This window comes from Misgurnus anguillicaudatus, chromosome 2 (genome assembly GCF_027580225.2).
Source record: "Misgurnus anguillicaudatus chromosome 2, ASM2758022v2, whole genome shotgun sequence".
NCBI classification, from domain to species: Eukaryota; Metazoa; Chordata; class Actinopteri; order Cypriniformes; family Cobitidae; genus Misgurnus; species Misgurnus anguillicaudatus.
This window is the reverse complement of record NC_073338.2, coordinates 939,273-961,039: the sequence shown is the minus strand read 5'-3', so window position 1 is coordinate 961,039 and position 21,767 is coordinate 939,273. Positions and strand designations below refer to the sequence as shown.

At 41.1% G+C, this 21,767-nt stretch overlaps 2 protein-coding genes across 2 annotated transcripts in view; one reads left to right on the top strand and one right to left on the bottom strand.

Moving 5' to 3' along the window:
• Window positions 1-21,767, top strand: part of cacna1eb (calcium channel, voltage-dependent, R type, alpha 1E subunit b) — a 372,975-nt gene that overhangs the window by 169,651 nt on the left and 181,557 nt on the right. Inside the window, exons 7-8 of the mRNA XM_073871730.1 lie at window positions 19,232-19,335; window positions 19,536-19,651. Coding sequence (XP_073727831.1) covers window positions 19,232-19,335; window positions 19,536-19,651 — 220 coding nt within the window. The remainder of the gene's footprint in view (window positions 1-19,231; window positions 19,336-19,535; window positions 19,652-21,767) is intronic.
• Window positions 9,830-16,867, bottom strand: LOC129441456 (uncharacterized). The gene is made up of 3 exons (XM_055201116.2): window positions 16,489-16,867; window positions 12,474-12,770; window positions 9,830-12,239 (listed from the first exon to the last, which is right to left on the bottom strand). The coding sequence occupies exons 1-3, from the start codon at window positions 16,865-16,867 to the stop codon at window positions 11,899-11,901; spliced, it is 1,017 nt and encodes a 338-aa protein (XP_055057091.2). The 3' UTR covers window positions 9,830-11,898.

The following is a 21,767-nucleotide window of genomic DNA, read 5'->3' as shown; positions in this document are numbered from 1 at the left end:
CATTTGTTTAACCATGATATTAATAGAAACTATAGTAAGAGCTGGACTGTTGCTTTATTTATCCAATTTGAAAAAAGTGCTAATTTGGAATAACACTATGGAAAAAGTGGGCCGGTCTTGGGCCTGAAACTCCCGGGCTGAAAAGTGGCCCCACTCCGGCCCTGTGAATGTGTGTGTGTGTGTGTGTGTGTGCGCGCGTGTGTGTGTTTGTGTGTGTTTCCAAAATATTTTCAACATGAAGAAAAACAAGACAAAGCTGTGCAGTTTGTTTCTGAGTAAGTTTATGAACAAAATGATTGGAACACAATTGTGATTCTAAAGGGCACCAGGTGAAATCTTGCCTAGGGCAGCAAATTGGCCAGGGCCGGCCCTGACTCTGAGGACTGAGAGACTGTATGCTTCTCATGAGCTCACAGTTGGTATTGGAGAAACGTCTGTTTAACTCATTGAGCATGCTGTCAATTACAGGATAGAAAAATGACGTGTGAAACATATCTTTGTCACGTTTTACCTCCCTCTGACCAACAGTGCTTAGTGTGCAGTAGCCACTGAGTCTAGAGCTCAGGATTTTCGAACGTTTTGCCACTGACGTTGCTCACAAATATTCAATCCTTCATCCCACAACTTGTTAAAGAAAGACTCCTGTCTGTGGTCTTTCAATGTTTGGACTAAAGCATTTACTAAGTCAACAGCTCTTGACAGATCAACAATTTGTGACTGTAACATGTCAGACAGTAGTTTTGTCTCCCCAAACAACTTACGCAGAGTAACAAGATGCACAACAAATTCTAGGTCAATTTGAGCGAGAAGACCTCGGGCCTCAACAGTTTTTTCATCATGACGTTTTTGAGCAATCTCTTCCAGTAATCGTTTAAGGGCAAGTAGAGTGTCCAAAAAATTACGTAGGGCTAGAAATCGGCATGCCCAACCTGCAGCTTTCTTGTTTTGCCATACATTTCTCTTTGAAGAGACAGCCATTTTGGGTGCACATATAAGGCAGAGGTAAAAATATGAAGACTCTGTATCAAAGAAAAAAACTCCTCTGTTTCTGGGACACTTTTGACTACATCAACTAACTAAGTTGAGACAATGTGCACTACAATGGATGAAGAAGGAAAATTTAGCCTGTTCTTTGATCCTTGCCTGAACCCCTGAATGCTTACCGCTCATAACGGCAGCACAATCATACGCTTGGCCTACGAGGTTATTTCTGTAGTTCAGGCCATAACGTTCCAGTAATTGCACTATTTTTCCAATAAGCCCTGCTGCATCTATCATCTCTGCAGATTCAAAATGGAGAAAACGCTCCTGAATGGCCCCATTATAATAGTACCTTTTTGAAATGTTCTTTGTTTCATCTGCCATGATGCTAAAAACCTCACTGTTCTTCACTTCTTCTATGATTTCAGACTGAGCCATTTCTGCCAAACAACCCAAAACCTCATTCTGGATGATCTTGCTTGTGTGCTTTGCATTGTGAATGGAAGTTAATATTCTCTTAACAAGTGGGTCATGGTTAGCAACTGTTCTAAGAATTTCCCTAAAGTTTTCTTTGTTAGTGGACTCTTCAGATTCATCATGTCCTCTTTGGGCTATATTTTGAGTAGCTGTAAGTAACAGCACTTCCCCAACTGTTTTAATGTTTGACCGATTTTCTTGTACTTGTTTAGTGTGTTCTTTGTCAAGAAGACCTGCTAGTGTTGCATCAGTTTTAACAGCTCTTTGATAATTGCTCCATGCTATCATTGCCCACTTCTGTCGTTCAGACTTTGCATGTACTGAAAACGTCTCGGTTACGTATGTAACCCTCGTTCCCTGAAGGAAGGGAGCAGAGACGTCATGTCGTGACCGACGAACTGGGAACTCGCTTGGAGAGACCAATCTACTTCGAGTAAGTACTAAAACGCCAATGAACTTGGGATGCAGGTATTTGCATAATGCTGGCGCTGCCCCGCCGGGTGCTAATATAAGCAGCAGGTGCAGAATACCAACATTAGCTGTTTCGCTGAGAAAGCCGAGCATCAGTGCCCGGCCGTAATCAGCAGTGGAACAGCAACTGTGGCGACGGGACGTGATGTCTCTGTTCCCTTACTTCAGGGAACGAGGCTTACATATGTAACCAAGACGAACTGGGAATCCCTACCAAAAGCGCCACTGGTGCTGACCCTTCCAGTGTCTGCATAAAGCCCTCCGAATCCACAAAGGAGACGGAGAATTAGGTTTTAAGGCAGAAGGCCGGTCACTACCTGTTACTTTATCACAATAGTGACAGCGACTGGGAGGCGACCTACCTAAGTGGAGTAGGAACGCTGCGGAAGCCACCCCCGGGCAGGGTTAATAGTGGTAGATAATCAACCATGGTTGATATAATAAACAGTAATAAACTGTGGAGCAGCGCGGGCTCTGCTGGAGGGAAAACGTGGGCTGGTAGGATTAACCCCACGGAAATTACTCACAAAGGAACCATGCATAGGGGACGCAATGTGGAGGCCGAGCCTAACATGTAGGTTCGCGAGGATGCAGCTAGTGAGAGGCTGACAGCCGATGCTTCGCAACATCAGCTGCCAAGGCAGCAGAGGAGTGTCAAATCAAACCTTTATGAATTTTTGACCATGTGGCCTTCCATACTGGTACTACGGTGTAGCGTCAGTGGGAGGCTGCAAGCTGACACTCGAGCCAGAGCTCAGTGTTCCCCCAGATGAGGAGAGAACACGAGAGGAGACCGGCTCGACACGAACACTGTAAAATCTAATGAACGTATCAGGTGTCGCCCAACCAGCCGCTCTGCAGATGTCTGTCAGCGAGGAACCACGAGCAAGTGCCCAAGATGAGGCAACACTTCTAGTGGAGTGTGCTCACAAATTAAATGGACATGGGGTCCCCTGCAGTTTATAAGCAAGGGCAATAGTGTCTACAATCCAATGAGACATCCTCTGCTTGGTGACAGCTTTCCCTCTCTGCTGCCCACCGTAACAGACAAAGAGTTGATCTGAGCTCCTGAAACTTTGAGTTCTGTCGACATACAACCGCAATGCGCGTACGGGACATAACAAAGTCATGGTTGGGTCTGCCTCCTCCAGGGGCAGCGCTTGCAAGCTCACCATCTGATCTCTGAAAGGAGCAGTGGGAACTTTGGGCACATAGCCTGGCCTGAGTCTCAACGTTACACTAGAGACAGCAGGTCCAAACTAAAGGCACGGCTCGTCGACTGAAAATGCATGAAGTTCCCCTCCCCTCTTAACTGAAGCCAGCGCGATCAGGATCAGAGTTTTCATAGTGAGAAACTTCAGACTCACAGACTGCAGCAGCACGAAAGGGGCAGCCTGCAGGGCTTTCAGCACCATGGACAGGTCCCAGGGAGGAATAAAGGGAGGGCGCGAAGGATTCAGCCTTCGGGCTCCTCTTAAAAACCTAATAACCAGGTAGTGCTGACCCACTGATCTACCATTTATCGGGGTATGTTGAGCGGATATCGCAGCAATATCAACTTTAATGGTGGAGGGTGACAGCCTACCATCCAACCGATACTGAATATACAAAAGCACAATACTGATGGGGCATTCTCAGGGGTTCTCTCGTTTAGAGGAACAACAGTCGGCAAACAATTTCCATTTGAGCACGTAAGCATGTGAGATTCCACAGGTTGGGGCACAGGTGCCATAACGTGCCCCCTCCTTGAGAAAGATGGTCCTTCCTCATGGGAATCTGCCAGGGAGGGGCTGTAGCAAGAGCATGAGTTCGGGAAACCAGTTCTACCAGAAAGACTCGAAGATAGGTTAAGACTTGATATATGAGTTTATTTAACAGTAGGTAGCAACCAAGGTTAGAATGTAACACAGTATAGTTCTTTGGCATAGGCCCCGACCATAGTTCAAATCCGGGGGTCACGGATTCTTGCGGTTCCTGTCTGAAGATGAAGACAGGCCAGAATCTAATCCCCCTTGAGTATGGACGGAACCAACCTGGTGATGGTGGTAGGGAGGGTGGGTTGTAAATGCTGGCATCAGTATCTGCGAACGCAAAGACAGGTGAGTACGAGGTTTATATACTCTCAGTATCAGGGGTGATTGATTGCACCTTGTGAAATGAATGACGTAACATTCGAGTTTCCTGGTAGAACTTGCGCAACGCTACGCTAAAGCTATCATTTCTACCAGAAAGACTCGAAGATAGGTTAAGACTTGATATATGAGTTTATTTAACAGTAGTTAGCAACCAAGGTTAGAATGTAACACAGTATAGTTCTTTGGCATAGGCCCCGACCATAGTTCAAATCCGGGGGTCACGGATTCTTGCGGTTCCTGTCTGAAGATGAAGACAGGCCAGAATCTAATCCCCAAAAATTGATCGCAATGATCGGTACCCACCAGTGTTTCTTTGAGGTTCCTGAAACAGATAAGAGAAATTGTTATCTACTGACATTGAAGGATGCCATAAGAGGCCATGGGATTACCGCTTAGGCCATAGAAGGCAGCGATATGCCCCAGAGAGATAGGCTGGAGAGATAGGCCGCATAGGCCGTAGAAGGCAACGATATGCCTAGTGGGAAAAGCCACATAGGCTTTAGAAGGCAACGATATGCCAGACAGAGATAGGCCGCACAGGCCACAGAAAGCAACGATATGCCTAGTGGGAAAAGGCCGCGTAGGCCTTTGGAAGGCAACGATATGCCAGAGAAATAGGCCGCGTAGGCCATAGCAGCCAGTGATATGCCATATAGAGATAGGCCGCGTAGGCCGTAGAAGGCAACAATATGCCTAGTAGTAAAATGCCGCGTAGGCTTTTGAAGGCAACGATATGCCAGACAGAGATAGGCCGCATAGGCCATAGAAAGCAACGATATGCCTAATGAGAAAAGGCCACGTAGACCTTTGAAAGGCAACGATATGCCAGAGTAAGAAATTATATAAATGGCAAAGGCCATAATTTAGCAAGGTTAAATACACCACCATCACCAGTAATTTGCTTAAACATACCTTGATTATTGCTTACCATTATTGAATTGAATGTAATAGTGTTTTCCTGCATACTGTAAAATTAGGAGCGCGGCTCCTGATGAAGAGAGACAATTGACGTATACATACTTTTATATTGTCATTATAAAAGTAGGGAGAAGATTAGATGGTTATAAACAAATCTGACTGATGCTAAAGATTGCACGGTGTCTGTCGTGTCTTGGGTTTCCCCAGTCTTGTACTCTTTATTTGAAGTTCTGTAATGTCATCCATGACTGTAGTTCTTTGTTCCTTGTTCTAGATTGTTTTCCAGGTGTGTCTTGATATCTTGTTTACCCAACGTGAATATATACAGTCCTTGTGTTTCAGTTGTCCTTTGTCGATTATGTTAGCTGTCAATCACTTTTAAGTCCTGTATTCTGGTCTTCATTCTGGTTCTGCTTTGTGCACTTTTGGTTTTAAGAAATAACCCATTGCCTTGTCTTGCTTGCTTCGCCATGACACACAGATGATTATATACGATTCTCCGTTTACGATGTAAATTAAGACTCCCCAAAAACTGAGGCGCGGTACCAGTAGGGTTGTGCAGTTGATAGATGGACGTACTCCGAACGTAATAGCCTTCTAGATGAAAGTTTACAGCTTAAATTTTGACTACCCATAATAGCATGATTAAACGTAACAATTTTGTGCAAATAGTCTTACATGATATGCACTTAAGAAGTTCTAAATTATTTGTTGAAAGATCCTCCGCCACACTGGCAATCCAGCAACGATCGAAGCCGCACCATACACGACTGCGGACGTGAAACGTGACAACCTGCGTGCACGCGGCAAGTGTGCACGGCCAAATACTAACGAAAGCAAATTTCTTGTACATGTAGCAATTATGCATGCCAAATCCTTGCAGCCGTTTGTAATAAGAGTTCCTGGAAGTCGATAAGGAGGCCTGATGGTAATGCAGGCACTGAAAATAAAGCACTTATAGAACTGCATGTCCGTAGTCTGAGTAAAAACATGTATATAGTTTTAAAATAGCTTGCCTCATGTATGCAGCCGCGCTGTTATAATGTTTTAAATCCTAGCAGCCGGTGTAATGTGGTTATATGGAAAGTTGATGCATGTTTCGCTGTTTACTTGAGGATGCAGAGTAAGTGGATTGTACGCACCTAATTCCAGACAAAGTTCCTTGTAAAGTTATCATTTAGAATCATAACTGCATGATTTTTTGCTTTCCCAGACGAAGATTTGCATCGTGAAACAATCATCACGATTTCTATGATCGTGGCTCTTCGGTGGTAAAGTGTCGTACGGTGCATGGGAGAAGTTCAAAGATGGACGTTTTCCTGGTCTTGTGTCCAAGATAGGCTACAATAGTTTTCTGACAGTGTCAGAAATTCAGCATGATCACCGCACAATGCATTTGCTGTTACAATCTTGTCGGAGTGCAAAAATCCTGTAGTGTATTCCAGGCTTTAAACAGAACATAGAATTAAATTAGAAACAAGTTATTTCAGATGCATTCCAATTCTCCAGTCATGTTGGACGTCATTAAAACAGCATGATACAATTGAAATTCAATAGTTGAAACACATAAGATAATCGAACACCACCATATTCAAACATAACACCACTTGAAGAAATATTTAGACATTATTCCCATTGGGTTCCATGTTAAAACAAGGAAATTGTGTTTGTATTCTGTGTTTATAGCTGGTGGCACCACCATTTCGGGCGAAACATACGTTACCAACGTTCAACAGCACTTTAAATTGGGATTACGTGCTTTGATATAAAATCTAGCAGTCACATTACATCTTCAAACCAGTGTCCAGACATCCGCTGTAGCCTACCCATGCGCATGCTCTGGGTGCCTGCATCGCAAACAAAGCACAATGCGCTTAAATGGTTCAAACTGATGCAAGCTGTTGTGTTCTTAAAGCAGCAAGGCGCGCGTTTTTCAACTGAAGTCTACTGCATAACAAACACACTCAACATGGTGTACAGGCTCAACTTTTGTTGAGACATCCGCAGAATGCAGTGCACACCGATCAAAACAACGGCAAGCCCTCAGGAATAACACAAATGCACGTTTTAATTGTATTAAATACATCACACAAACTCAGCTCCGTCTCCATATTGCCTGTAACATAGTCATTGCCATCTTTCGGTTGTAAAAGCATGTACTGTGCACTATCAGCCAATCCAGTATAATGAATAAAATAACTTACCGTAGGAGAAGATAATCCAGATAAATAGATGGGATGGTCAACGCACCCGAGCTCAGATAAGAAGTTGACTGAGATCTGGAATAAAGTCTCATTTGAAAAGTACAATTAAAAGTTGATGCATTCTCGTACTTTATACATGTGCATAACTGAAGATCTTAAAGCACAAAGCTTTAGATGGAAACATTTATGCTGAACCCCGTGCTCAATAAAATTGACAGTAGGCCTATGCATTATTATTGCCATTCGACCACACACACACTTACGATTTGCTCAGCAACAAAATGTGTGCTTGAAAACTATATTACCATAAGATTTAAAGTTCGAAAATAGCGTATCCCCGTATCCTTAAAGTCTGTAATTAGGATCAGGTGAGTGAAGATCTAACGTGAATATTTGCATTTGATATGAACAGTTTGCATGAATACTGTTAAGCATTAAGCAACTTGCATTGTAGTACCGTAGCAGGTAGGACGTTGCAAGACCTGTTACATGAATAAATAGTACCTTATATTATTGATGTTTTAGGGAAACACTGAAAGGGACAGTTCAGATGAAGCTCGTATACTTTGCGCATTCCTTATTCCAATGAAACACACGAACATTAGACCGCGTCATTTGCCTGTTTGCAGCATGTCATGCACTGCATACACTAGTGATGGGTCACTTGCGACGAGCGGCTCTAAGAGCTGATTCTTTGTAGCGAACGAGCAGAGCCGAATCTTCAGACGCATGCAGGGGAGCCGGCTCTTCTAAGGGAGCCGAGCCAGAAGAACCGAATCTATGAAAAGAGCCGGACTGCCATCACTAAAATGTAGAGCCAGCGCTTGAGCCGAAAGAACCGAATCAATGGAAAGAGCCGGACTGCCCATCACTAGCATACACGCCGTATTTAAAGTGTGAAAGTTTCGCGAGCAATAGTCGTTCATCCAAGTCGATTCCATGTCTTTGCTTCACAAAACATTCGCGTACGGTTTAAAACCAGTGATAAGCGGAGCATTTGGTATTGTAGACGAAAGACAAAGATCCTGTGATGAGGGAGATAACAAGCTTCGGCATTCTTCCAAACCCGTGCAGGTGCAGCGCTTCGCCAATCAATGATGATTACTGACATCTGCTGCGGGCGTTCAGAGTGTGCGACAGTCAATATTAATATTACACTTTACAGATCATCCAAATGTTCCTGCACTGTTCATAAAAAGAAACGCATGTGGTATCCTTCTCTGTGTACTGCAGGGTTACACACTTAAGGAAGCTTGCAGACTTCCCTTTTTAAGTCTTTAACCTTTTGTGAGAGCTCCTCGCGATGTTGCAGGTGAAACGAAACGAGATAATAAAATCCCAGGAAACCAGTTCGAATGCCCGATAAAATCACTCAACATTTGAATCGGCGTAATTCGGGTAACTAACGCTTTAGTTAGCATTAGCATATTCACTGGACATCGAGCGTGTAAATGCTGGCATCAGTATCTGCGAACGCAAAGACAGGTGAGTACGAGGTTTATATACTCTCAGTATCAGGGGTGATTGATTGCACCTTGTGAAATGAATGACGTAACATTCGAGTTTCCTGGTAGAACTTGCGCAACGCTACGCTAAAGCTATCATTTCCTGGTGGGCCAATAAGGAGCAACCAGTAAAAGTTTCTCTCCGTCCTACCTGACTTTGCACAGAATCTGCGCGATAAGGCTCACTGATGGGAATGCATACTTGCGCACACCCCGCGGCCAGCTGTGTGCTAGTGCATCCACGCCGAGGTTGCCCTTGGTTACTGAATAAAACAGGCGACAATGGGTTGTGTCTGGAGAGGCAAACAGGTCTATTTGCGCTCTGCCGAAACGCTTTCAAATCAGCTGAACCGTCTGGGGGTGGAGTCGCCATTTGCCGGGCATGAAGAGACCTCAGATTCTTCTGACTCCAAAAGAGGAGATGACGGGCGAGATACGACAGGTGACAAGAGCGCAAACCGCCTTGGCGATTGATATACGCAACAGTCGCAATGATGTCGGTGCGAACTAATAAATGTTTTCCTTGCAGCTCTGATACGAGACAAATGAGTGCTAGATATACAGCCCCCAGCTCGTGACAACTGATGTACCAATGCAGTTGAGGTGCTGTCCACACCACTGAAACTGCAAGCCCATCGTACGTGGCTCCCCACCCTGTGTTGGAGGTATCTGTGTGTACTACAGCATGACAGGAGACCTGTCTCAAGGGCACACCTGCCCTCAGAAATGTGGTGACAAGCAGGTGTAATGGTTACACGGTGTATGCCGGCGCGCCACACTCTCCTCGGGACTTGATCGTGAAGCATATGGAGCAACCCGAGCAGAGTCACTGCCGCAGCTGCAGCCATATGAAAGCTTCTGAAATTGTTTCAGCTGGACCGCGCTCTTGCCTCGAAATGTCCTCAGGCAAGTCAGGATTGACTGGACACGCGCTTCTGTTAAATGTGCGGATAAATCGATGCATCCCGAGAAAAGAAATCCTCTGCACGGGGGAAAGTTTGCTCTTCTCCCAGTTGACACGAAGACCCAAACGAGCGAGATGCCGAAGCGTTAAGTCTCTGAGTTTGCACAGCGTCTGCCGACTATTATTATAAGCCAATCGTCAAGATAAGCCAAAAATGCAAACACCGCTCTCTCTCAGTGGTTTAACGCCGCCTTCACTACTTTCGTGAATACACGGGGAGAGAGAGACATGGTAAAACTTTGTACTGATATGCCCTCCACTTGAATGCAAAGCGGAGAAACAGACTGTGAGACGAGGGAGAATGGACACATGAAAGTACGCGTCTTTCAGGTCTATGGCTGCAAACCAATCTTGGGGGGGCGAATACATTGAAATATGTGTTTCAGCATAATCATCCTGAAGGACCTCTTTTGGCGAGTCCGATTCAGTACACGTAAATCGGTTGTAAGATCGGTTGTAACCCACCGCCTTTTTGGGGACTATGAAATAAGGGGTGTAAAACCCTGACATCATCTCGGTTGTAGGGACCGGCTCTATTGCGTCCTTCTCCAGCAGGACGTCGACTTTTTCATGCAGTACATGTGCATCGGACGCTTTCACCATGGTGAAACGAATGCCCGCAAATTTTGGAGTATGCCGATTGAACTGAATTTCGTAACCGAGGCGCATCGTGCGTAATAACCAACGGGACGGGCTGGGGAGATGTTGCCAGGCAACCAGAGACCGCGCGAGTGGAATTAACGGCACTACCGTTGTCCCCACGGTGGGGCAGCTGAGGGGAACAGGTGAAACTGCTGGTGTGTGTGCCGTAACAGCACACACATCTACAGTGTGTGGTGTGACACTGACCTAAGACCGCTAAAGGGTGAGATGGTTGTCTGGCCTCCGAGACAAAGTGTCCAGACACCGAAAAACACCCGCTGGCGATAGAGGAAGAGGAGGGTGAGCTGATGTGTGCCCGCTCACGGCTCTCTCGATCCTCTGGAGACCTGGAGAAGTAAGAGGAATGCACTATTTTTGTGGTTTTGTGGGTACCGGCTTAGAAGCTGGTGAAACAGAAAAAAACAACACAACACAGTTGCATCGCGACCCCCCGCTCCACCGAAGGGATCCCGATGTAACCCTTTGCGGCTCTATCGGTGAGGGGGGAAGGCTGAAACAGCCGTAAATGGCTTGAGAACGGTGATTTCCATGTTTGAGTCAGCTCTTCGTGCACCTCGGGGAAGAATGGCAGAAGAGGTGTGGGCTGAGAGGCCTGGGCAGCTTCGAAGTACCAATCATCAAGATGGGACAGTTCAGGAGGAGGGGGATTAACCCACTCCAGCCCTACCGCCTCCGCTGCTCGAGTGAGCATGGACGCCATTTCCGGGTCAAACTCCAGCGCCGCAATCTGACCAGAGGGTGGAAGGACATCTGAGTCCGCTTCAGAGCGAGGTGCCCACCCTCTGACGCTGCTGAAGTGGCGGGTCCAGAAGGATGTCAGATGGATTCGGCAGAAATCGCAGAACACGACTCTGTGGTCTCCATTGGGACCTCAACCGGCTGAGGACGAGGAGGCTAAGAGCTGGAGGACAAATCCCTTGACCGGTTCAGCACAGTGATGCGAAGAACGTCCTTAGAGAGCTTTGCAACCGCACCGTGGCATTGTTCAGCACTGTCAGGGCGCGGGCGTCGTTCCCGTAGAAGCGCCAGCCATCTCCGCAAATCCAAGAGGGTCATGCACTCACAGTGAGAACAAGAACCCCCCACAAACGTTGCCTCCATGTGTTCAATGCCCAAACACGAAAGACAGTGCTCGTGACTGTCCTTAGGACCCATGTACTTCCCGCATCCACGCTCACACGGACAAAAAGCAATCCTGAAAAGGACACTGATCTCCGGATATACGAGAGAGTGGCTGTCTTTAACAAGACACAAAGATCTTCGTATTACTCTTTCAGGGAAAATCACTCTTATAGTTGATGATGCACACAGGGAGAGGCAACGCACACACTGCAACTCAAAATAATAAAGAAGAGCAGTGGAAACTGCGAGCGTCCGCTGTGGTACTGCTTGTCCAACCAACTTCAGCAACCTTTCCCAGTAGAGCAAAGTAAGTTGCTTCTCAGTAGCAGATACTGCCGGCATTCGAAGTGAAAAAGATAATTTTGGTATTCTGCACCTGCTGCTTATATATGCACCTGGCGAAGTGGAGCCAGCATTATGCAGATATCTGCATGCCAAGTTGATTGGCGTTTTAGTAGTTACTCGAAGTAGATTGGTCTCTCTAAGCGAGTTCCCAGTTCGTCGGTCACAACGTGACGTCGTAGTGACCGACTGAAAGAGAACCCTGCATTTTTCATAGTTGCTTTCTTCCAGTTTCTAAAACCAAGTGTTGAAACAAAAACAGTGTCTGGGGCATTTGGTGTGCTAAAATGTCTACATGCATAGCAATATGTAGAGTCCTTCATGACAGAGTACTCAAACCACGGATGAAGATTATACCAGTTTGGCCTGAAGCTCCGTCTTCTGTCCCCCATCAAAGTGGTTGGGAATATCTTCAAGTTGGGCTGTACTGGTACATCATTCTTGGACTTGCTGATATCTGTAGAAAGATGTACAGTAAACACACATTTATTTACTTATGCATGTATATAGGCAAAGACCCAACCCTAGCCCAAAATGTAGGCCAAGTATTTATTTAAAAAAATATATTATATTCATTTTGACAGAAAAGGAATTTACAGAAGAATGCACAATTTTAAGGGCATACAGTAGGCCAACGATGAAATTATAATTGCACTGCTTAGAAATACTTAGGAACCTCTTTATCACAAACCTGATGGTGCTGTAGTTGATCCACATATAACCACTTTCTGTCCCTCTGGCTGTTCCTCTCTCTGTCCCTGTATGTTTTCTTCCTTCTCATCCACTTCTTCGTGCTCCTCACCCTCTTTTTTGTGCTCCTCATTCTCTTCTTTATGCTCCTCACTCTCTGGAATTTCCCTCTCTGTGTCAGAGCCCTCTCTTTTATCACATGCCCTCTCTTCAACCTCCACTGACTCATCCGACTCTCCCTCTTCCTGCTCCTCAACTCTCTCAATACCTTGATTTGTTTCTCTACCTTTTTTGTTTACTGGGGTAAAAAAGGACATTATGTCCCTTCCTCGTTTCATGATAACTTTTAGAAGAAAAAAAACACGTAGGGGCATGCATTACATTTCTTTGCCTATTATGGGAACATGTGTGCAATATGTACACAATAAAGGACACAACTTTGTGAATATTACATGTAATGCTATTTTGTCTTCATTTATAAATATTGTATATGTATTTATATATAGCCATTCAAGGTCAATGCATATTTTGCAGTATATTGAAAAATATGTGCACTAGTTGCCATATATGGAAATGGATTATGTAATATGTCGCATTATCTTTTTAAAGTATATTCCCATATATTTTTGTTTTGTAAGGGTATTGTGTAGACTTAGTAGCAAGGATACTGACATTTGGATATTCGCTTCTGCTTCGATAAGTTTGCTTAGAAATACGTTTCTAAACATATCAAATCAGACATTTACAAACTTGATCTTATTTTTAATGTGAGGAACGAAGTAACATGGTTATGTGCAAGAACAACAAGTCACTTATTTTATTTTATTTATACGTTTATTTGTCAGGGACAATGCAGAGCACATTATTACTTACATACTTATCACAGTCAGTAGTAATATGTGTAAATGTGTTGCAAGGTTTCTAGCCAGTAGGCTAATTTGCAACCCTAGTCCCTGGTCAGACCTTTCTAAAATAATCCAAATATTTTGTTTTTAAAAAACTACACAGTCAATTACACAATCATACTATAAATACATAAAACTATATACTAACATAAAAATTTCACAAAATCATGATCATATTAAACAATACAGCACATCACATAGCAAGCCCCCAAATACCCAGCCGTAGTCAATGGCCACATGTTTGATTTTCTTTCAGCCAGTATTTTACCTGTCTGTTAAATGTTTTTTGCTCTGTTTGTGTTTTTATTTCAGTTGGTAAATCATTCCAAAAATGGGTTCCTATCACTGAGAAACATGACTGACCGAAAGTGGTTTTGCGCCCCTCTGTTATTAAGTTGCCACCAACTGCTCCCCTAGTGGCCACTCTCCTTGTGCTTATTTTTGTCACAAAAGGACAGAGTACGGCTGGAGCTAAATTATTTACGCATTTAAAAATCAGTTTAATAAAAGAGAACTTGATAAAACTATCAAAATTTAAAAGCTTATATTTTTGTATTATCAGACAATGATGCCACGTAATTGGTTTCTGATCCATTATTTTCAGTGCCTGTTTATACAGTGATATAATGGGTTTGACTGTTGTCTGGGAGGCTTGGCCCCATACAGTAACACAATAAGATAAGTGAGAGAGAATCATAGCATGAAAGAAAAGCAATGATGCCTTGACAGGTATATGAGATCTTATCAGTCTAAAACAGTTCAAATTGATCTGAATAGTCTTGCAGAGTTTCTTAATGTGTTTATTAAATTTAAGTTCTGAATCCAAAATAATGCCTAAAAATTTAAATTCATCAACTTCCTCTATTATTGCTTGATCTATTTTGATAGTACATTTAGCTTTCCCTCTTATAGAAAAGCACATAGATACAGTCTTTTTGATGTTAAGTGTCAAATGATTATTTTTAAGCCACTGGGATATACCCTCCATTTCCTTAGTCAATGTCTCTGCTACTGCAAGTGGTGTTTTGGCTGATGCATAAATTACTGTATCGTCAGCATACATTTGACAGTTTGCTGACTGACAGCATTTTGGTAAATCGTTTATATATAAACTAAAGAGCAGAGGCCCCAAAATGGATCCCTGTGGAATACCCATTTTGCAGTATAGTGGTGTTGAGAGTTCTGTGTTTATTTTAACACGTTGCTCTCTATGCTCCAAGTATGATGCAAACCAGCCAATAGCATGTTCAGAAAAATTAAAAGTGGTAAGTTTATTCAAGAGTATCATGTGGTTCACGGTGTCAAAGGCCTTTTTTAGGTCTATAAACACAGCTCCCACAACATTACCCTTGTCCAGCTTACTCTTAATGTTTTCAATAAGGTAACAGTTAGCCATTTCTGTGGAGTAACCTGCTCTAAAACCAAACTGTTTTGAACTGATAAGTTTATTACTTTCAAGATACTCTATTAGCTGTTCCGTAATAACCTTCTCTAAAATTTTTGATAGGGCAGGCAATATGGAAATTGGCCTATAATTGCTTGCTTGGTCATTTATACCATCCTTAAAAATTGGTGTAACAATGGCTTGTTTCCAACTTTGTGGGAATTTGCCCACTCTGATGGAAAGGTTTATCAGATGGGTTACAGGTTTAACCAAAGCAGAGCTATGAGCTTTAATAAACGCAGTATCCAGCCCAAACACATCCTTTGCATTAGACTTATTTAGTTTAGTAATGATTTTATGTACTTTTTCCTGACTAACCTCTTTAATTTGGAAAAGTTTTGATGACTCAGACTTTGTGGTGATATATGATAGGTTTGCTGGTTCAAAAGTCTCAGCAAGTTCCTCCACTGACTGAATAAAGAAGTTATTGAATTCATTTGCAATAGCTGAATTGTTAGTACTGGTAGCTCCATTTACTTCCAATTCTGATATTGTTTTTTGTTGATTAGGCTTAAGTTTAATAAGACTGTTGAGGTGCTTCCAAAGGGATGCGCTATTTCCTTCAGATTCCTCAATCATTTGCATAAAATAGTCTTTGCTTTACGCAGTTCTCTAACTACTGCATTTCTCAATCCTTTAAAAACGAGGAAATCGGTGTTTGTTTTGGAAAGCAATGATTTTTTCAATGCATAATCTCTTTTTTTCATTAGCTGACGGATGTCATTATTCAGCCATGGTAAAGAGACTTTTCGTTGCGTACCTTTGAATGTCTTAGTATATTTCCCAATCAAATTTGTAAGGTTTTTCATCAGGGAGTTACAACAATTTTCTAACTCATTCGATTGTAAAACATTATTCCAGTCTAAATTGTCTAGATCGTTTTTAACGTGTATCAGCTTGTTTTTGGGAATACCCGAGTTCCCTGTCTTACTTTCATTCCCAAATTTTAGCAAACGCTGTTTAGTAAGTTTTCGGATAGCCATAGTCATATTATGATCAGAGAGCCCCGTAAGTAAATTATACGTTCTAATAATTCGTTGGGGTCTATTAATAACTATCAGGTCTAATATAGTTTTACTCATTCGCGTAATCCTTGTTGGACCCTTCATCATCTGCTGAAGACTGTGTTTTGACAACAGCCTCTTCAATTTTTTTCTACGACTTTTGTCTAACCAGTTGATATTAAAATCACCCAAAAAGATAGTTTCGGTGCAAATATTTACGTGTTTAAAAAGCTTATCTAAATGATCATAAAATGAAACATCATGAGATGGTGGGTTATACAGCACTACAATGTTAAGATTCATCTTAGGAGACAATATAACATTCAAAGTCAAACATTCTAATGATGTATCAAGTTTGATTTCGTTACATTTCAAAGTGTCTTTAACATAGAATAGTACTCCCCCGCCACTTTTATCAGATATTCTATCTTTTCTATAACAATTGTAACCCGGAACATCAATCATACTGGCTCAACGCCAAAAAATCTAAATTAGAGTCAGTTAACAGATGTTGAATCTGATCACATTTTGGCAGTATACTCCGAATGTTCAAGTGTCCACCCAAAATACCCTTAGGTTTAGATGTAGGCTCCCATATTACCCTTGCGTGATTTACAGTCTGAAAAAATCTAAATTCTCGTTGTTTCCTTACGGATTGGATACCACTGTCGCCGTATGAAGCTCCCGTTACATCAGGGAAAACGTCTGTCTCTCCGAAGCCCAGCCGCTGCACGCGCAGTCCAGTCGCCAGTGCACCTCCCGGGGAAAGGTTAGTAGATGGACCTGGATTTAGTTGCACATCCCCAGACAGTAAAATCAGAGTCAAGATAACGCTAAAATTATGGCACTTGCGTCCTCTCCGATTGTCCTGCTTTCTCGGTGCTCCACGGCGAGCGATCCCAAACTGCTTAGTATTCGAGCTTATGGCAATGTTGTTTTGCTTGCTCGTCGTGCTGCGACGGGAATTATCAGATTGTTTGATGATCGAGAAGACGGTAAGATATCCATGTCCAAAAAAGTTCAATCTCGATATTCCATTCATATTTACTGACTGGTCGTTTTCAACCTGGGACATTTGTTTGTTTGAACTTAGATGTTGTCCAATTGGTGACAACAGAAGCCAACAGCAGAGCAGCAATACACAACCATTTCCCCCATCTCCATGATTGTTGTTTGACTGGTTTCTTTGTTTTTTTCTTATAAACCACTAACTGTTTTATTAAAAACAAGGGCTATTCTGCCAATTAATAGCACACAAAAACAGTTAAAACGTATTGAAGTGGAGCCTGACAAACCACCCAACACCTCCACCGCCATCTTCCTTTATCAAATCGTTTTTGCTTACCTTCAACTCTTGCAACAGGTGAAATTGTAGCTCCGTTATCCAAGAGTAGTTTCTGAGCTCTAAATTCACCTAGCAGCAGCGCAGTGTTTGGGTGCGCCACTCTAATTTTTCCGTGTAGAATGTTGCGTTGCATAAGTTCCACTTTTGGAAAATCATAATAAATTTATAGTTTTTTATTTGGTCAGCACGGGGTGGCCACAGGGGTGGCCAGGGACATGTCTACAGAGGCACAGGCCACCCTAGGCCTCCATGTAGAACCACCACTGTACTCCGCAGGGATACAAGGAAACATAAGAAGGCAGGGACACATTTAAGCGCTGACAAAAACAGCTGAATAACAAGAAGTGTTTCTCAATGTCAAGGATAGTTCCTTGGTAGGATTGCTACGTCAGTGAAAAGACGTGCACTTTCAGCACTGTGTGCATAGGATTGTGGGTGATTTGAGAGCAACACATATGCATCATTTCCTGTATATGGGACATTTTTCGAATGAAGGACTCAGTCCTTGGTTGAAATTCCGAGGATCCTCGACATTGGAACAGTCCTTCGAAGAATGTTGATGACGTAGCATCCTCGAAATTCTGGCTTCCAAGGAGCTTTTCTTGACATTGAGAAACCCCTAAGGGCTATATATACACAGGGTATATGAGATAATAAGAAGCAACTGGGGAGACAATCAATGGGGGAACCAATGAAATAAAAGAACTACAAAATTACTACAAACACTGCAGGTGTACAAAAGTACACAGAAACAAAGAACAGATCATAACAACTACAGATCCTTGAATTCTTGCATGGCTACCTCTTTTCAAACAGTCGTGATGCATGCTCACTGTCTCTCTTTATCTTTTTATTTTTGACAAGGTATTTGAGAAGTCAGTTTAGTCACTAATCAGACCAATAAACAAATAAAAGACCACAAGTTAACTTTGGGTCAGTCACATAACCTTGCGTATGTGGATGTGCCTGATGAAATCTTCTATACAAGCATATAAAACCATATAAAGCATATAAAACACACTGGAAGGCGTTGGTTCAGCTAAAGAAAGAATATGTAGGATTGTGGCCAAAACTGATATTGCAATCACACAACTGGTCATAAATTAAAAAAATATATAAATAAGCAAATAAATAAAAATTGACATAATACAAAAATACATTATTATATTGTATTCGTTTTTTTGTTGTTTTTGTTTTTAAATTACTTTATTTATTTATTTATTGTTTTGTGATATAACCTTTTGTTTAAGTTTGATCTCTGTTGTTTTGCATTTTTTAATGGAGGATCTCCACATGTCAAGCTTCATTGGTTTAAAAAAAAAGATGATTCCCTTGATGTAAAAATTTACATGTTTAGGAAATATTTCCCAGATGATCATCACTTAAAACTTTGCAGATTAAATGCTGCAATCTAGATGGCAAGTTTAAACTAAAAGTAACTGTTGTTGCTCCACCATTCACAGCAGTACACACATTTGATGAAGTAGCTGTGTATTTTATATCTGTTTGCAAACATGATGTAATCACACAAAGACAAATGACTTCAAACTCACATTTTTTGCAAAATCGGACCTGACAGCTCAAATTATTAATCACTATTATAAGCTTACCGTTGTAAATCCGGGTCAGGTATAGAGGTTTTAATCACTGGTTTTTATGTACTTACTCAATGACTGATTTTTCACCTTTGTCCTTTCAACTTATCATTCTAAGTTTAATAAACTAGATATTTAAGTTTCTTATCTTACTTGATTTTTAAGGCATCCAAGTTACAAATGACTTATTAATAAGGTTTAATCAACTTTTTTGTTGCAGTGTATTAAGTATAGAAATGTATTCTAAAGTGTTAGGTTAACCTAAACTAACTGAATGAAGATGCTCAGAAAAATTACTTGAATAGTTGATGTGTTGTTAGTATTGTCAGAAACCTAATATTTGATGTTATGTTCAATTTTAATTTGTAAGTATGGGGTTAGGTATAAATAAAACATAAATATTTTTAAAAGAGCATGTAACTGTAATTGTCCTTTGTGTTGATTATATATTCTTATCTTTCCTTAGACCAATGATGCTCTGGGACCCACATGGAATTGGATGTACTTTATTCCTCTAATTATAATTGGCTCATTTTTTGTTCTCAACCTGGTTTTGGGTGTCCTCTCTGGGTAGGAAATTTACAGAAAATATATATATTTTCATTTTAATGATCCATGGTTTTCGTCTGACAATGTAACTTATATTTATTTTTGGGGGTTAGCAAAAACACTTTTTATATTTCTATAAAGCAAAAATCATTCTTTTAAACATTTGCTTATATTTTGTGTGAATGTCCCCTGTAATGACCCTTTATTGTCTATGCCTACAGCGAATTTGCTAAAGAGAGAGAGCGTGTGGAGAACAGACGTGCATTTATGAAGCTTAGACGCCAGCAACAGGTGGAGAGGGAACTCAATGGCTACCGTGCCTGGATAGACAGAGCAGGTACATTTGTTATTTTTTAACATATTACATCTAAGGGTGGTTTTCGCAGACTTGAAAATTACATTTTGTTTGGAAATATCATAGTTGTCAGTAAACCCCCTTTGGTTGAAGGTTAGTTAGAAGTATATTGGCTTTACGTAATTACACACTTTCAGATTTGGCATGTTTTAAACAGTGCATTAACATTGATTCAGTCACGACAACTCAATAAATATTTAACCATTTTTAACCCTCTGGGGTCTTGGCTGATTTTGCATCCTTGAGCAGTTTTGATAAGCAGTGACATTTGTAGTTTTTTCAGTTGCTTAAAAACATAATAATGTTTCATAACACTGTGTTCAGCACAAACTGGGCTACAATATTATGTGAGAAACATGTATGTACATGTTTGTATTTTTGAAAGAAAAATGTTTATGTGTGGTTTTTGAAAAAGTTTCAAAAGTTTCCAAATCAATGCAAATACAGTAGCCCTATCATAAGGTATGTTTATATTATTCAATTAAACATATTCAAAAGGGAACAAAAGTGTTTGTGTTTTCCCCTATATTTCTATTTTTTAAATGGTGGGTCTTAAGATTACCCATTGGGTTGAAAAAGTTTAAAAAACTCCTGATATACAATACACAAGCAAGATTTATCAAGTATGCAGAGAAAACAGGTGGAAAAATAAAAAATCCTTATCTTAATTTTTAGTACTTAGATCATGTACATTGCCAAATAAAAGAAGAAATATTTAATGGATGTGTTTTATTTAAGAAAACATTATATTCATATAAAATGTTTTAAATAAACTGATGAGTTTTGCATTAAATTGTTTTTTTGTTATCAATAGACAATGAATAATAATGACTATTCATAGACCATTCATTATTGCTTCTATGACATAGATTTTTAAAAATTACGATTTGTATCATTTTCCTTTTAATGGAGCCGATGCTGTAGATATACAAAGAAAAAAACCTATAAATGTTTTTATTTTAAGTGGTTTTAATGCTGGTAAGCAATCAGTTATATTATGGCGCTTTGTATTTGTGTTGATCAGTTAAATTAAAGTAATTTAATTTACGCTACAGTTATTCTGTTATCTTAGTTTCACTTTTGCATAGTATTACATTTTGAATAGAAATGTACGAAAAACAAGTTACTCTCTTAACTCTTGACTATCTATTTTACCTTTATTATTCATATGATGTGAAAAACAAGAAGGGCATAGCTATAAATGAATTTAATGTGAAAAGCGCGGTTGTTGCGGTTGTCATCCATGCGGTTAAGCTTCTCAGTGCTGCTGCTCATTGGTTACATAGCACTTCCCTCCTATTCGACTATGAGGTTCATAGTCGAATCAGACCTTTCCGAATCAAATCGTTGAATCCTCGACTATAAGAAGTCAGCCCTAGTGTGGACATGGTGTGATCCTGCGGGTAATAAACTTGCTGTGCAGAGATATATACATAGACGCGATTAAATAAGTATTTAGATGTGCTGTTTGCAATCGCGTTTTTTATAAAAACACCAAAAAGCGTGTCAAATTTCCTGACTCATGTGTTTGTGTATGTGTGTGCCATTCGTACTGTTTGATGGAAGCACAAAGAAAACACTTGTGTCTGGAGAACTTTTAGTGACACACATACGCAAGTAAATATGGATTTAGATGTCATGTTTGGTGCACTGGGATGAAAAAACTCAGCATATCAAGGAATGGAGGGACTGGATAGGGGATTGACTGCAGGCAGGAGGCAAGAGTAATGCATATTGACGTCTCTGCTCGTTCACTTCAATGGAGTGGGCATGGTGATCTCAACTCATTTAAGATAATGAGCTAACAGGAGAAAGACGGTACCTCTCCTCGTTTTCATACAGTTTACACCGAATGAGAATATTTGTTTTCTTTTGTTTGTATGACAAGTATGCCTTAAGTTACAATTGATTTTAATGATGCATTTCTGAAAGGACTTCACTGAGGGAGAGAGAACAAAATGCACATCATGTTTATTTTCCTAATTTTGCAAAAAGCACAACATTCTTTTTTATTGGGAGTGGACAGAAAAAATTAGACACTTTAACGTTTTAAATGATATATAAATCATATCTGTATGTCCAAAATCAGCGGTCGACC

Excerpts from the sequence above, each read along its gene's own strand:
- LOC129441456 (XM_055201116.2), bottom strand. The coding sequence starts at position 16,867 with ATGAATGGAATATCGAGATTGAACTTTTTTGGACATGGATATCTTACC. Across the intron at positions 12,771-16,488 it reads AGCTTCATACGGCGACAGTG|TAAACAAAAAAGGTAGAGAA; the intron begins GTATCCAATCCG and ends TTTTTACCCCAG. Across the intron at positions 12,240-12,473 it reads ATCAACTACAGCACCATCAG|ATATCAGCAAGTCCAAGAAT; the intron begins GTTTGTGATAAA and ends ATCTTTCTACAG.